The 15,961-nt window shown below is 33.7% G+C and overlaps 1 protein-coding gene across 8 annotated transcripts in view; it reads left to right on the forward strand.

Annotated features, from left to right (window-relative positions):
* Positions 1-15,961, forward strand: part of CNOT2 (CCR4-NOT transcription complex subunit 2) — a 115,676-nt gene that overhangs the window by 78,646 nt on the left and 21,069 nt on the right. For 5 of the 8 annotated variants that reach the window (XM_036917638.2, XM_036917640.2, XM_036917643.2 and 2 more), the window contains 3 exons: positions 2,548-2,614; positions 12,810-12,957; positions 13,696-13,878. In XM_036917638.2, the coding sequence (XP_036773533.1) occupies positions 2,548-2,614; positions 12,810-12,957; positions 13,696-13,878 (398 nt within the window). The remainder of the gene's footprint in view (positions 1-2,547; positions 2,615-12,809; positions 12,958-13,695; positions 13,879-15,961) is intronic. The other 3 variants (XM_036917644.2, XM_057486866.1, XM_057486867.1) reach the window with 3 other exon arrangements.

Raw genomic sequence — 15,961 nt, forward strand, 5'->3', positions numbered from 1 at the left:
GTACCAGGGCACATTTTTTTGTGCATTTTCTTTGCCCTCATAAATATGATTTCTGTCCTTTTCACATTTCTTCATTGTGTGTTAAATCCATTTTTAGCCCTGATATATTTCATGAAGCATTCTTTCAGAGTTTAAAAACACATACCATTAGAAGTTGATTTTATAGGAAATTATATATTTGCATTTTTGACACATTTTGAGCTATCAATATCTTTGAACAGCTGATCAGTGTTATTTCACATGGATATTTTGGAGGTTGTAAACTCTTAAATTTAACAGACTTCTTTCATATTCCTCTAAAGCAGTGTTTACTAATCTTCTTGTACTCACATATAGAGAAAATATCATTTAATATGTCACACCGGTAAATGGATCACCCTATTGCTCTTGGTCTCAAGTACCTTACCCAGGGAATCATGACTTCCTTACCTTCATGCTGTGCCTTCCTCCCTACTCGGCCTCCCAATGCTGAGATGGCTTACATATTGGCACACGTGTAACTCATTTGTGATATATTATGAAAAGTAGGCTAATAATATCTGTTCTTTGGACTTATGTATTCAATAAACATAGAAATTTCTGGGAAAAGTAATATTTTAAGTAGTCCATTCTAAATGTTCACACAATGGGTCATGCATTTAATGTTGGCCAACATCTTGTTGTTGAAGCCTCTTACTTTCATTTATAGCCTATAACGATAACCAAAAACTTGAGCATGGCAAAATAATTTGATCAAGCATAAAATGAATATTCTTTCAATTGGTTTAGATTATATAACCTCTGAATTTAAGGAATATTTATAAGGTTTGATGCTTTTTTTAAGAAAATGTTATATTTAAATCCTGATGTTTTTAAAGTAGTTTGTAACTCAGCACTTACTCAAAAAATCTGATGGTATCATTACTTTAAAATTAATATTGTATAATTTTGTGAATTTTAGAATAATTAAAGCAACTCAGAATTTTTACATGAAAATAGCATGAAATGTGTATTGTAAAACCTCTATTGTTTAAATATTTCTCATCCTGGTTTTCCTAATGTGGTCAGTGTCAGCTGGAAACTACAATGTGACCTCTTCCTTAAACCTCAGCCGTTTCAGTAGGGCATCAATTCTTCTGCTCCTACCACCAGAATAGCTCTCCTTTGTAGACCCACTTCTGCTCTGCTCATTTAGTCTCTTACCATTTCTATCCATTTTTGCTTTTGGAATTAGCTTAAAGCATGGTTTGATCACATCACTCCCTTGCTTGATTTTTTTTTTTATTGCCATAGACGGTAGCCAACTTTGTAGGACATTTCAGAAGACCCTTTACATCTGACCCCGACATACTACTTTATTTCCCATTCTTCTGTGCCCCAAAGCCTTAATCTCCTTTCTCTGATTACTCTATTATACAGCCCCTTATGTTCTTACTTTGTTTGCAACCTAATCATGCCATTAATTTTTATCACACTTACACTCACTACAAATTCTCAGCCTGGAAGACCCTCCTCATCTATACCCATTTCAGATATTAACATCAACAGAGTATTCCTGTTGCCTCATCCCTGCTTAGAATTATCTTTCCCCAGTGATACTTTCTATTTCCTTTAGAGCATTTACCATCCTGTGCCTTAGAATATAATTAATTTTGTAACTCATCCTCTTCTACCTTCTTGATAACATGGTCCTCATCTTATTTAAATTCTGATGGTTGCTTAAGATGGAATACACAAACATGCATGTTTGATTTTCTCAATTTAAGTACTACTTTGTGTATAGCACGGCCACGTACAGTGCTTGTCTCAATGAGGAAACAAAAAAAGAATATCATGTTCCATGAGTGTATGCCTTCAAAGAATTTATGGTCCACTAGAAAAAGAAACATTGATGCAATAAATTGAAAGACACTGTACACAAGTGGCATAGAAGTCACATCACTAATAAACAGCATACATTATATATGATATCTATATATTTTTAAAGTATTTTTGACGTATCCTTTGTTATGTCATCCCTCCATTTATTATATAATTGTGTGTACGTTTGTTACATTTTTTACCCATTTTCTACCAATGTGATGTTTTCTACCCATCAGTTATTTCTATATAAAAATGAGGAACTATTACAAAAAATACAAAACTTTTGTATTTAGGCAATTTTATTTTCAACTTTATTAAACTGAGTTTAAAATTTGACTTAATATATTATCTAAGAACCAAGTAATTTTACTTCATAAGGCTGACTTTTTGAGGTACTGTCTTCATGTTTTTGTTAGCCTAGTTCTTTAAAGTGAAGTAATGATGGTTTGATAGTTTCATTTAGAGTAACTTGAAAACAGAAACCTTTGTAGTAATCAAAAATTAATTTTATTTGCAGAGTTTGATTTAATCCAATTGTGATACTCTCTTAAGAAACATGCAGTTGTGTAATGTTTACATTTTTCTGAAGAACAAGAAATGGGGCTTGGCTCACATACTGTGAAACATTGTACAGATTTGTAAAGTGTAAAATGCAATGCTCTGTATACTTTTCCTTCTGCTCTAATGTAATTAATTTGTTTCTAGATGCTGGCATCACCATCTACATCAGGTCAGCTGTCTCAGTTTGGGGCAAGTTTATACGGGCAACAAAGTAAGAATTTTGTATTTGTTCTGGGATACTTTATTTAAAGAAAAAAATAATTATCAGATAAGGAAAAATCAGTGCTGCCCTTGTGGGTTTAATTCTAGGGTTTAAAAGGGAAGATACTAATTTTCAGTTTTCCTTATTTCACTTACACAGCAAAACCTCATTATATCAGACCTTTCTAATTCAAAACTTGTTTTTATTTGGATAAAGAACAGATTGAAATTTATTTCTGTGTCTTTTGTATTTGATGTTCCTTTGCAGTATTTTTGAAGAAGAATTTGCTAAACAAATTAAAACTAGACATCCTCTGTGTTTTCACTTAGAGGAGGTTAAAGGTGTTTTGTTGGTCAGTTGAGTAGATGGTTTTGTTTATGTGTGTGTTTGGTTTTTCTTTTACCTTTTTATTTATATAACCCATTACTTAGCTTGTGAAATATTCTCTTTGTTTAGCAAATACTTATTTTCTTTAGTTAGTTTGGGTGTAGAATCTATGTTTTTAACTTATAGTTTAATGCTTTTTCCGTGTCCAAGATTTTATTTCATTTTAAGTATTGTAATACTTTTATAGCGCTTAGCACAGTGCCTGGCGCATAGTAAGCGCTCAATAAATGTTAGCTATTATTACCACATAAAATGTTTATAAATTATAAAATCTTCCCCTTTTTTCAAATTAATTTTCCAAACTGTTATATAATATTTTATCATCTCTGTTAATGTCAGAGACTGCTCATCTCTCATCTCTGTTAATGAGAGGGGAGTGTTAAGAGGGATATAAACTCCCATCAAAGATTGCAGAATAAAAGGATAACTGGAGGAGACATTGTGATGATGCAGTATCTTAACCAGTTTCAAATAAAAATTAGTTATTTGATTTGGAACTCTTCCCCAGTATAATAAAGGCAGTTTTTATAGGCATCAGAAGAGTTGTGATACCACTTTACACTTCAAATTTATTTTGAAGGTTAGTAGTGGGAAAGAATTCACTTTGTTAGACAAATGTAGTTTCCTTCTGTTTTCTTCTCTCCATCTTTTGTGGCCTTCCTCTTTTCTATGGAACACAATATTGTTAATAGAGAATTAGTAAATAAAATTACTGCTTATAAATATTAGTTTTTCTCTAAAGTAGAAAACATCTAAAAATTTTTTTATTAAAGATGTTGCTTATTTATCCACAAATGTTTATCTTAGTTGTTGAGGGAATATTATTAGCTAGTCATTTGTTTTGTTGAGCTTGTGTTCTAATATGAAACCTACTACTTTAACCTTTCAGGTAACCTTTACCATGGGACTATCTAGTTATTTTAAGCCTACCTTTTATTTCTATAGAGTAACTATAAAGAACTTGCTTTCTTTTCTTTTTAAAGCCCACATTTCATCACAGGAGAAAGTGTAGAATCCAAAAAAATTATATCGGAGAAGCTAAAGTTTTTTATAAAGGAAATGGTGATAATTTTATAATCAGCTATATGGACTTTAAAAATCTCATCTAACTTTTTTTACCTGCAAATGTGAAATTGTAATTGGGCTAAGATGTAGAATGGGTTAGGTTTGAAATGTAGTTATTTCATTGATAGGCTAGACATTTATTGATTTCTTAATTTATGTAACTGTGCTGATTATTAAGGATATATAAAGATTAATAAATTAGCAGTGTTATTTTCATTAGAATAGTATTTTAAGGTCCTTACTAGTTTAAAAAGAAGTCACATATAACCACTATTTCCTGTTGGGAGTCTAGATATTAAATTCCCATACTCCTGTAGCACTGGTGAACCAGCATTTTCTTTAAACTGACATTGTAAATATTAGTCTACAGAAAAATTGAACCTTGGGTCAACTGGAGCTGCAAAGTCTCAAGTCAGGATACAATTATTCCTTTCCAGAGTACTGATCTAGAAGCTACAACTAGTGAAAAGAGAGTCTAGATTCCCAGTCTCGGTTAGGATAGACCTGAGAGGGCCAGATAGGTCATTTAGCTGGTATGTAGTATGAATACAAACTTGTCAGAGATAACACCAGCTCCCATGTGGGACTCAAGGGTCACAGTTTCAATAGTATAAGTAAGTCAGAATGATGAAACCTGAGGCACTGACCTTAATAAAGGATGGGGAGATAAAAGGAATAAACAGATGGGAGTAGATTAGTGATATTACTCTTAATGGCAATTAATTGTAAATGTACATTAAGCTTGATATAAGTTAAAGTTATTTTGCCTCCCAAGTGTATTGAGTACCATTAACTATTTAGCTTGGCCAAGTTCAGTAGGAATTTGTGCCATTAAATTGGAAGTCTACTGTTGTTTTGTGTTCTCGGTTAGAGAGGTTAGAGGTGGAGAAGAGGAATGCCCCCTAAAACCGAGACTAGCTGAAATGCAACAAGACATGGAACTCTTCTTGGAATCTGTACAGAGCTGCTTAACCCTACATTTTTCAAGATTTGGGTGAAAAGGATTATTTAATACATAAAGGTACCTAGAAAATGCTGGCCTAGGGGCTTGTATGGTCACAGGTTCTAGTATAGTATGATTGTATCCAAATATATAAGTAACATTTATCTAGGAGTTCATGTGAAGACTGTGCACCAAATGGTAACTGTGGAAGCCAGTGAATGGAATCTTCGGTTTATGTTGCATCATGTTCTTCACTTGTCTTTTTTGAGTGTGTGTGTAATTTAGGTACACCTTATAGGCTTAAGGACCTCTGGGCTCCCTGAAGCTGTCCATGAGATTAGAATGCACAGGGATCCAGGAATGAATTTCTTCTGGATATATACAGTTCATTGAAATTCAGTGGTAGTATATAGTTGAAGTGATTTTTTCTTTCTTACCAACAAGATTTAATGTCTTGGAGGATTGGGGAAAAAGGAAGCTACTGTTTACTGAGTGCTTCCAATATTCCTCTTACCTTACAAGCACATAGGTTAATTACCTGTCTGGATGAATCAGACACATTTCTGTCTGTGTTCTTGGAGGACCCAGGCCTCTAGCTGGAAAAGGAAATCCATGTTTCTGGAATCTGGACCTCTGGCTTGAGAGCAGTGGCATAATCTCATGCTTTCAAAAACATCCCTTTTGTTTCCTATTTTTAGAATCTATTTGAAGGCTACTTGTTTGTGGAGAACCAGAGATCAGATGGGGTGGTTCAGAAGTGATGCTGTTGACAGTGTAGTTAAGGCAAATGACATATTTTGTAGCTTGAGGAAACAAATTATAGAACCATTTAACAGATATCAAATTAATACTGAATGTTCTGGGAGTTCCTGCTCTCAAGAAGCACATATTATATAGTTGGGGAGGTCAAGACATATTCATATATGTAAAATATTAAATAACAGCTTACAATGCTAATAGGTACATAGGTAAAGAGGTATTGTGTTAAATGGTATGGACAGATTTATGGTTTGGAGCTAAAAGCACAATAAGCCACAGTGGTATGGAAAAAGGAGGTGGGGATTGAGTTTAACAGATACTTACTGAGTGCCTGCCATGTGTATTGCATCATGGTAGATACTGCCGATGTGTGGTAGAAGAGATCATTTTCTTTTATGCCGTCTCTGTACAGTGTACATACTGCTGTGGTGTTTCTCCATTTATGTATTGCTTGTTTTCATTGCTTTTGTATCTTCAGTATTCTATACATGACAGGCAGTCAACAAATGTTGAATGTTAATGCATCATGAGCAAAATGTGGTCTAGTAGGAAAAGTACACAAGTTACCTTGTTACAAAGTAGAGGAAGTACAGAATTTTCTGGATATTTCAAAAGCAGGCAAATAATCACATACCTTGAAAAATGATCAGGATTTATAGATGCCATGTTTGTCATTGGCCTTGAAGAGGCTATGGATAAGTTGTTCTAGTAGGGAAGAGCATCCATGGCATGGGATAGATTAAGAGTAGTCTAGTTTATCACAAGGGTAATATTTTAGGCTGTTACAGTGGTTTCATACAAGAAATACAATCTTCACAATCCTGCAGAATATATCTTAAGGTCTTTGCCACTTTCCAAGTTCAGGAACACAGCTGTAGCATAGTTTTCCCCCAGAAAATAATTATTTTCTGTTGGAAGCCATTACTTCATCAGCTCATTTTATATTCATCTTTAAGACCATCTGTTGACTTCTTTCCATAGGCATGTTTCACTCTTCCCTGCTCCCCAAAAAGCTAATAGTTATTGAATATTTACTTTGTGTCAGGTGCTGTTTTAAGTACTTTATATGAATTAACTCATCTTATCTTCAGCAGCCCATGAGAGGTTAAGAGACTCAAAGTTATACTGATAGCAAGTAGTAGAGCTGCAATTACATTCATTTGTAAGTATAACTATATGAACATGAGTTGAAAACAGCAGTTTCTTTGAAATTTGAATGCTACATATTATTTACTGAGTATTTGTAAGGATCATTTACTTATAGTAGAAACTACAAATGTTAAATCGATAGATTCTAAGAGTCTACTGACTAAAGCATTATGATAGGGTGAAAAGTGTGGCAGATAACAAAGTTCTGTTTTTGTGGAGCTTAATGTTTTAATGGAGGAAGACAGTAAGAACGAAGACAAGTAAACAGTACAATTCTGGTAATAGGTACTATAAAATGAAGCCAGATTCATGGGTAAGTGGATGGAATTAATATCTGACATGGAGCAGGCAAAGGCGCTCTCTCTGAAGAGGTGACATCTGAATGGAAACCTGTCTGTTGAGAAGGGGAAATCCTTGGAAAGATCTGGAGGAGAACTTTTCAGATACAGATAGTAGCAGATGCAGAAGTTATTACTCCTGGTAATGGAAGAATGATCTTAATATGTTAAGGACAAATGAGAGGGCCAAAGTAATGAAGAAAGAAAGTGAAGATTAACAGAGTAGCAGGTTTCAGATCGTCGAGTTTTTTAAATATTTGGTTAAGAAGTTAGATTTATTCTAATAAGTTCAAGGGGAACAGTTTTAAAATACAGTTTCATTTTTAAAAGATCATTTTGCTATGTAGAAAATAGACTGGGTGTGGGAGGGAGAAGTGACAAGAATTGAGGAAGCAATGAGGCTATGCTGCAGTAGTCCAGGCAAGAAAATAGGGTGACTTAGACTAGTGGTGGAGGTGTTGAAGTGGTCAGATTTGGGATATTTTGGAGATAGAGCAGATAGGATTTGATGGTGAGGAAAGACGGTTCAAGGTTGATTTCTAAGGTTTGAGACCTTTATTACTTTGTGAATGGATACCCCAAATTTGTAATGGAAACTTAGGTTGAAGAGGAGTACAAAGTATACATGTAGCAGATTCACACAGCTGTTCCACAGGTAGAGTGCCAGCTACATTAAAGATCCAGCCAAATGTCTTTAACTCAGCTATGACATAGCAGCAGCTTCTCATAGTTAAGGATGTTGAAGCCAGTTAGCTTCATCCATGCTTCTTGTTTCATACGTGCATCATGTCCAGAAAGCAAGCACTCAGACTACACTGTTGTAATAAAACCCATCTGATTCTTTATCACCAACTCCAAATACTTGGGTGGGTCTGTTTGATTATTTAATTTGTGTACTGTTTCCTCCAGTAAACATCTTTTGATTCACAAGTCCATTCTGCTTTCACAGCTGAATTAGTGGTTCCTCCCATATATACCCAAGCACCCTCTACCTAAATAGCATGTAAACATCTTGATCATAACAGTTTAAAAATAATAGTCTCTTGTATCACTGTATAACAAGAGAAGGGAAAGATTCTGGGTGGAGAGAAGGATATGAGTAAAGGTACAGGGGCAGATTTGGGGAGGGGACTAGGAAAAGGAGGAGGAATATTGAAACATGCATAGCTATATAAAAAGTTTGTATTGGGGTGAGTAAAATATTAACTAAGATGAGAAGTTATATGTAAATTATATCTCAGTAAAGCTGGGGGAAAAAATTAAGATTAGAAGATTCTTTTGGGTCCTAACATAATTTTAAAGACTAAACTGTGATTGGATTTAATACTGTATAGAATAGTGATTCTCAACCCTGGCTGTACCCCTAGAAACACCTGGAGAGTCTTTAAAATCCCACTGTCTATGAATTACCCAGATCCACACTAAGTCACAATTTCTGGGGATGGGACCCAGACAATGAAGTTCTCTAGGTGATGCAAAAATTATCAGCTACAATAAGAAGCGAAAAGTGATTGGAAAAAGGGATTGAAATAGTCAAATTGGATCATTATTTTTATTCTTCATTATTTGTGATCTTGGGCAAGTCACTTAATGCCTGATGTTCTTCATTTGTAACTTAGTTGGATGATTTTCATGTGTAACTTAGCTGGATGATCTCTGGAGACTTTTCTATCTCTAAAATCCTTTGTTATTAATAAGGGAAATTGCATAGTGAAATAAGGTTACGGGGAAGATTAACCACTAAATGTAGGACAGGTTGGAGGCAAGAAGACATGAGGACAGAATGGAGGTAGGAAGACTGTTGTCCTTTGTTAGTGTGGGCCGGAAATTGAGTTCCCAGGAGAAGCTAGTTGCTTTGGGAATAATATAAAGGGTGATATTTTAAGCCCTCTTAAATCAATTAGGGGTTTTCTTTCCTTTCCTTAATAAAGATTTCAGGAGGTTCAGGAGGCTTCATTTAAGTATGTGTATTTAAGCATTTGATTGCTGTGATTGAATTTTTTTCTTACAGCTTGTATTACTGATAATGTTTCTTCAACAAAAGATTCAGTAAAGGATGGCATGTGTTGCCATCAGTATTTTAAAGATGTGCTGCTATTCAGTTTGTACAGTGGAAATAATTCGTGGAAACACTTCTTAGATTGTGTTCTTTTAGATTTCTGATAAAATGATTAATAAATAATCCAGTTCATTCTTCAGCTGTTTAGCCAAATAAGAGGTAGGACTGTACTTAGAATGTGTTCATTTGCTCCTCTAAATATTCTATTATTCCTTAGTGAAAGAAAAAAATTTGATCTAGAACTATAACATTTTTTACTACTTTTTAACTTTTAAAATTCATCCTTATATTCATTATCTATAAAAAAAAAATACCTTCTTTGTAGGCTTGTTGTAAGGAGGAAAAGAGATGAAATAGCATAATACTTGATACATGGATTTTAGGTGCTCGATAAATTTTGATCCTTCTGCCTTCCTGATACACAAGTGTCATACATACATATTTATATTTTTTACCTGTTGTAGTTATTTTATTCCAGAAAATTTTTTATGAGCTAGCTTTTTCTTTTTGGTGTTTCTCTCAGTTTACATGTTTTTTTCTTGATAAAATACTTTAGAGCTGATTTTTTGTGATTGTTTCTAATTATGCTAGTAAAAGAATAAACTTTTCTCTTGCCTGACGGTACCCAGTTGTAATAGTTTAACTCAAGTAACTCAAACTTAATGACCTACTGTATTTTATTTCCTAAAAATAAATCTTTGTATGTTCCTATTAAGTGATATTCTTCATGTTTTAAAGGAATTCCATTTTTAAATAGAATTTAAAATAACTCAATTATTAAGAATTCAAGGGTTGATGTCACAGTTTGAAATTGATCTCTTTTATTCTCATACCTCCCTAGTTTAACAAAATGCAATACAAACGTTTTGAATTTATTAGCTTTTTATGAAATCAAGAGTTTTGAGGGAAAAATAAAAGTAAACACTAATCTTAGAGTTTCTGTATTTCATACTGTTTTTCCCCACTCTCAGCGCTATAAGTTAACTCATGTGCTAGTATCTAATTGACTAAATAAATAACCTTAACCATTCTTGTTTCTTCTTTTTGATAATGTTCAGATAATCTCCAATCTCTAAAATATTTCTGCAGTTAATACATTTTCATAATAAAGCATAGAATAATATGTGTATGTAGGGTTGAAGTAAACAAATCTCAGTGAGTCTTTTGTAGGGATTATTGATATTAGAAAAGAGCCAGAGAGTACTAGATTTTAAGAAGTGTATGTTTCTTAATACTGATGAAGGTATAAAGAGTGAAAAGGAAAGGAAAAGTAAAACTAGAGGAAAGAAAACTTGATAGCTGTAGAAAAGAGAAGGGGAAAAAATGGAAGGAAACCTTAAGAGATGGAAGTTTAGAAAAACTTTGAAGGGAAGTAAGCATATTCAAAATAAAACAAAAAGGAAGCAAAATAAAAAGTACAATAGATAAGAGGTGTTACAATTCAGTAAGCATTTGCAAGGATGCTCATTTGGTGTTATATTGGGCTCCCATTGGGCTGCCATTAATAACACCAGGAGTTACAGAGATCTGTATATTAGTCTTGGGTCTTTGTGTCACCTTGGAGAAGTCAGTTAACTCATCTGAGGTTTATATTCCTTATCAGTAAAATACAGACATTGAACTAGTTGATCTTTAAGGTCCCTTCTGGCTCTGAAATTGTATAGTATTTCTTGGTGGTTAGTAACTATGAGAAACACATTCCTATGGGAAACTTGTTAGCTGTAGCTGATTTTAGGACAGCATATATTTGGGGAGAAGGATGTAAGCTCCCTGAGGATAGCAACATTTTCTGTCTTGTTCACCACTGTATCCCCAGCAACTAGCACAATGCTTGGCACGTAGTAGGCACTCAATAAATGTTTTTTGAATGAGTGATGTGAAAAGTACCACATTGGTGGTTTATTATGGGAGTATCTAGAGGAAAACTACTTTGCTTGAGAGAAGGAAGAGACTGATTTCTTCTGATGAAATAATAAGCTGATTTTAAATTTCTTGTTCTTCCTTATTTTGTCTCATATTCAGTGGACATAAGCTGCAGCTGGTGGTATACTTATGGTCAGAAAACTTCTAGGAATCAGACATATGTAAAGTGACTAAGTCAACATGTAATCCAGGCCAGTTCCCTTCATGTGACTTAAATACAAAATGAAGCTTAGGGCTTTGTGGAACGTGTGTGAAAAGAGTACACATAGAATGTAGTAGCTATACTGAGTTGGATTCATTGGCTTCATTTATTCAGTTGAGAGGCAAAGTTAGGCTCTAAGCTGAGTACCAAGGCTTGCAGATTCTCCAATAAAATCTTTGTGGTTCACTGGTATCCCTAGGTTAGAAGGGGGTATATTGTTATGCCAAAAGATAACTTTTGTAAAAATATTTGAAGGAAAACATTGAGAGCTGATAATAGTTTTTTGGAGGTCATAGTTTCAAAATACTTAGGTCTTTGAACTTTGTGGACCTCAAGTTAAACTGATACGGTTGGGGTGGGTGGTGGGGGAGTCAGTTTAATCCTTAGCACAAAAGTCATCTACTTATTAGCTCTCACTCCCTCTTAATCACTTTTCTTTAACCTCCAGTTGACAGCACACTAGAAACAGCACAAAAAAAAGGTCATGTCAGGAAGATGGAGGCAAGGAGGCATTCATAGGCAGATATGATGACAACATACATGATAGCTGAACATCCTTACATTCAGGGGTAAAAGGGGAGGAAAACACCTAGAACATTATATATCCATGATAATTTTGAATCATTAAGAAAATAATTTATGTTTCATGTTAATTAAAGGTAGGGCATAATACACTTTTGAAATTGGTTAATTTTTTTGTTTTGTTTTTTATCTGGATGGTAAACCCTCAGTGGTCTTTAAAAATACACCTTTTAGAACACATTCATTCCCACATCCAAGCCCAGGAGGGTACTAAATAAATAGAAGGTCATTGTACTTTGAAATCTTTTCAAATGTTTTAAATTCTTGTCTCTTATAGCTATATCAGGTTGAGTTTTTTACAGTGCTGACATTTTATGTTGGGTTTGTAAAAATTATAATGTTGAGAAGTATGTATAAATTATAGAGACTTTTTCTTAAATGAATTTTAAAAAGATCATATAGAAAATTATAGCTACTTCAGCAAAGTGGGGTTAAATGTCTATCTCAGTTATGATTTAAAAACACAAGATTGCAAATTTCTTAAAGGCATATTTGTACAAAATGTTATTGAAACTTAAGTCAATGTGTTAAAATCATTGATATAATTCATTGCAAAAGAAAAATATGAAAACAAATATGAAAGCAATATTCATTCATAGTATTAGATTTCAGACTAGAATATATTTTTGTTAAAATCAGAGTCCATTTGGAGTGAATTTAAATATATCCATTTAAAATTTGCGTATTATATTACATACTAGGTCATAAAAAATGTTTTAAATTGCCAACTCCAGAAGATGGATAACAATTTCATTCCTGATGGCAATGAATTTCCTTCTTCTGAATTTTTTTAATAGGTGCACTAGGCCTTCCAATGAGGGGGATGAGCAACAATACCCCTCAGTTAAATCGCAGCTTATCACAAGGCACTCAGTTACCGAGCCACGTCACGCCAACAACAGGGGTACCAACAATGTCACTTCACACGCCTCCATCTCCAAGCAGGTATTTATTGATGGACCAGAATATTTCTCAAAATGCATCTTTGTAGAGTAAGCAAGCTTTTTAGTTTTTTAATAAGGTAACTTATTTAATAATTTTCTGGTTCAGTGCCTTTCACTGAGGAAAAGGAAGTTAATACTCTATGTTCATTTTATTTCATTGCAAACTGACAAGTATAGTGTAAGATGTTTTTATCCTGCAGCTAGCATACTGGTTGTCAACTGGGTGGGTATCAAGGGTTGATCACACCTGGGAGCTTTTTCAAAAGCCAGCTCCTTCCTCAAAGGAGGATGTGCAATTTAAAATCACTCCTCAAATAATTCTGATTATGGCTCCCTCACCACACACCCGTTGCTCTAGTTACAGTAAAGTAAAACAGATTACATAGATGATGCAGTTGAGTATGAAGAAGATAGAGTGACATACATTTGGAATGAAATTACTCTAAATATACGTGTGAAATACGTTTGTGTTATTTTTTGCCATATTTGCATAAATAGTTCTCATCCTAGATATCACCTACATTAGTTCCTCTATAATTTGCCCCTTCTTGGTTTGTTTACTTTGACTTTCCTTTTCAAAGAACTGGAATGACCAGACAAAAGAATTCACTTAATAAAAATTAGCAATGCAATTTGAAATTTTATCTGAGGTTCTAAGGTTAGGCCAATTGATTATTTACAGAGAATTTTAATGAGTGACTATAGAGAGCTTATTTAGTATAATGGACTTCTTTTTCAGGGGTATTTTGCCTATGAATCCTAGGAATATGATGAACCACTCCCAGGTTGGTCAGGGCATTGGAATTCCTAGCAGGACAAATAGCATGAGCAGTTCAGGGTTAGGTAGCCCCAACAGAAGCTCGCCAAGCATAATATGTATGCCAAAGCAGCAGCCTTCTCGACAGCCTTTTACTGTGAACAGGTAAGATGTTTATTGATACTGTGTATAATTGTCTTTCTGGATATTTTCAAATTTGCTTTTCCATATTCAGCATTCTGTTCTTGAGTCTTGGTTTCTGTCTTGTGTGTTTCATCATATATTTGTAACCAAAGATTCTCTTTCTGTTACACCTCACATTAACATCACCAAACTGAAGACACGTTCTTTTGAAACAGTTTGATTTTAGAAAATGCATTAAAGCTTTTTGTTGTTGTTGTCAGAAAAGGATTGTTCTTAGATTGCCACCAGGGAGATTTTTGTTGATGTGACCTTCTTCTATTAAATGAGTCTGGTCACCTGTGTGATAAGAGTTCCACACTTACAAATAGGACTGGTGACATATTTGACTATCACTGTGTTGCTTAACTATTCTTTGGTTAAGTAGCTTTTCAACCAAAATTCAGTTCTGTGCTTTGGAGACTTCCTGGCCAAAAGCCTCTTTTTAATACTACATCTGTGGTATTTGAAAAGAGTGTCATGTCTTGGTTCTTTAAAAAGGTGACATGTGCTTTTGCACTGTCCATTGCATGTACTACTATGCAAATAATAACAATGTGAAGACCAGTTATCCATTTTGTTAGGATTTTTAAATGGTTTAGATAATTTATATGAGTTATGTCTGCTGTTTAAGGCTGGCTTTCTTGCAAAAATGGTATTTAAGTTTTGTTGCCTTTTTTAAAAATGAGGAATTATGTAGCGGGAGGAAAAGTCTTGATCTGGTTGTCATCATGCCCATTTAATTCCTTTTATAAAAATCTAGTACTTGTAAAATCTGAATTAAAATAGGTTATCAGCACACTCCTGTTTTAATCTTCATCCCATGAACCCTAATTCTTACTTTTATTTAGACTTCACAGAATTTCTTTTATAATTTTATGCTCTTAATTTTTTTGAAAGTTATTATTTGTACAGGGTTATCAAAACTCTTTTCTCTTTGATAGCTTTCTAAGCATATACTACTTCTTGGGCTTTATCACATCTTTCCTCATTCTTATAGTATTTGTTCATTGAATGTATATTTTAAACTTTTGCCTTTCCATGTATTTTCACATTTTAATTGTTTTTAAACAACACTTTGCTTATAAATTGTCAATAAAAACATGGATCTCAAAAACCCTGCTTGTTACTATTGATATATTTTATTATGGAATTTATTTCTTATTAGTTATTCTGTGTTTGAGGGTACCTATGTCGTTAGCAAGTCTAATGTGCTTTTAAAAATTTGTTGGCTTTCCTACTCTTCTCTAAAGTGTTGTTGTTTCACCAGCCACATATTTTATGAAAATACTGTTTAGCCATAGTTGGTTTTACAGATTTAGAAAAAGGAAACCATGTCATCTTTAAACAGTTGAACCCTATCAGATTATTTGATGTTAAAGATGTATACTTTCACTGTAGAATTTGCATTAATTCTTTTTGACATTCTTAATAATGTCTGGCCTTGCTTTAAGTAGTCTTATTTTTTGTTTCGTTTTCCCATGTTTAGGTTTGTGCAGAAAAAAGAGGCATTTGTAAATATTTCCCAAGTACTGATTGTGCATTAATTTAGAACTGAGGGCACTAACGGAGAGACTTTTTTTCTTTAAAGCAGCTAAAAGATTAAAATATATTTAGATAAGAATGATGTGTTTCACAACACTGAATGTAGTTAAAGAAAAGCACCAATTAATTCAGGTCAACTAAACATTTATTGAGTGCCTATTGTATCCTCCTGAACACTAAGGGCAGAGAATGCAAAGATGAATATGATATGGATCCTGTCCATAAGGAGTTTATATTATAGTTGGGAAAGACAGACTCTGTATGAAAGAACTTCTATGGAAAGTAACATTAGCACACTTTACCAGTAGTGGAAGAAAAACAAGTATTCAGGAACAATAGTCTTACACTAAACTGGATGTTTTTGAGGTTAGTTACTTCCTTCCAGTATATCCAATAAATTGGCTCTCCAAGTACACAAAATGGTACCCTTAATCTCTGGTTTCCTCAAGGCTTATATATAAATTCTTTAACTTTTGTTTTTTAATTTATCTTTTAAGACATTTTGTTTAAGACATTTGCATTC

Source organism: Manis pentadactyla, chromosome 10, assembly GCF_030020395.1.
Source record: "Manis pentadactyla isolate mManPen7 chromosome 10, mManPen7.hap1, whole genome shotgun sequence".
NCBI lineage: Eukaryota > Metazoa > Chordata > Mammalia > Pholidota > Manidae > Manis > Manis pentadactyla.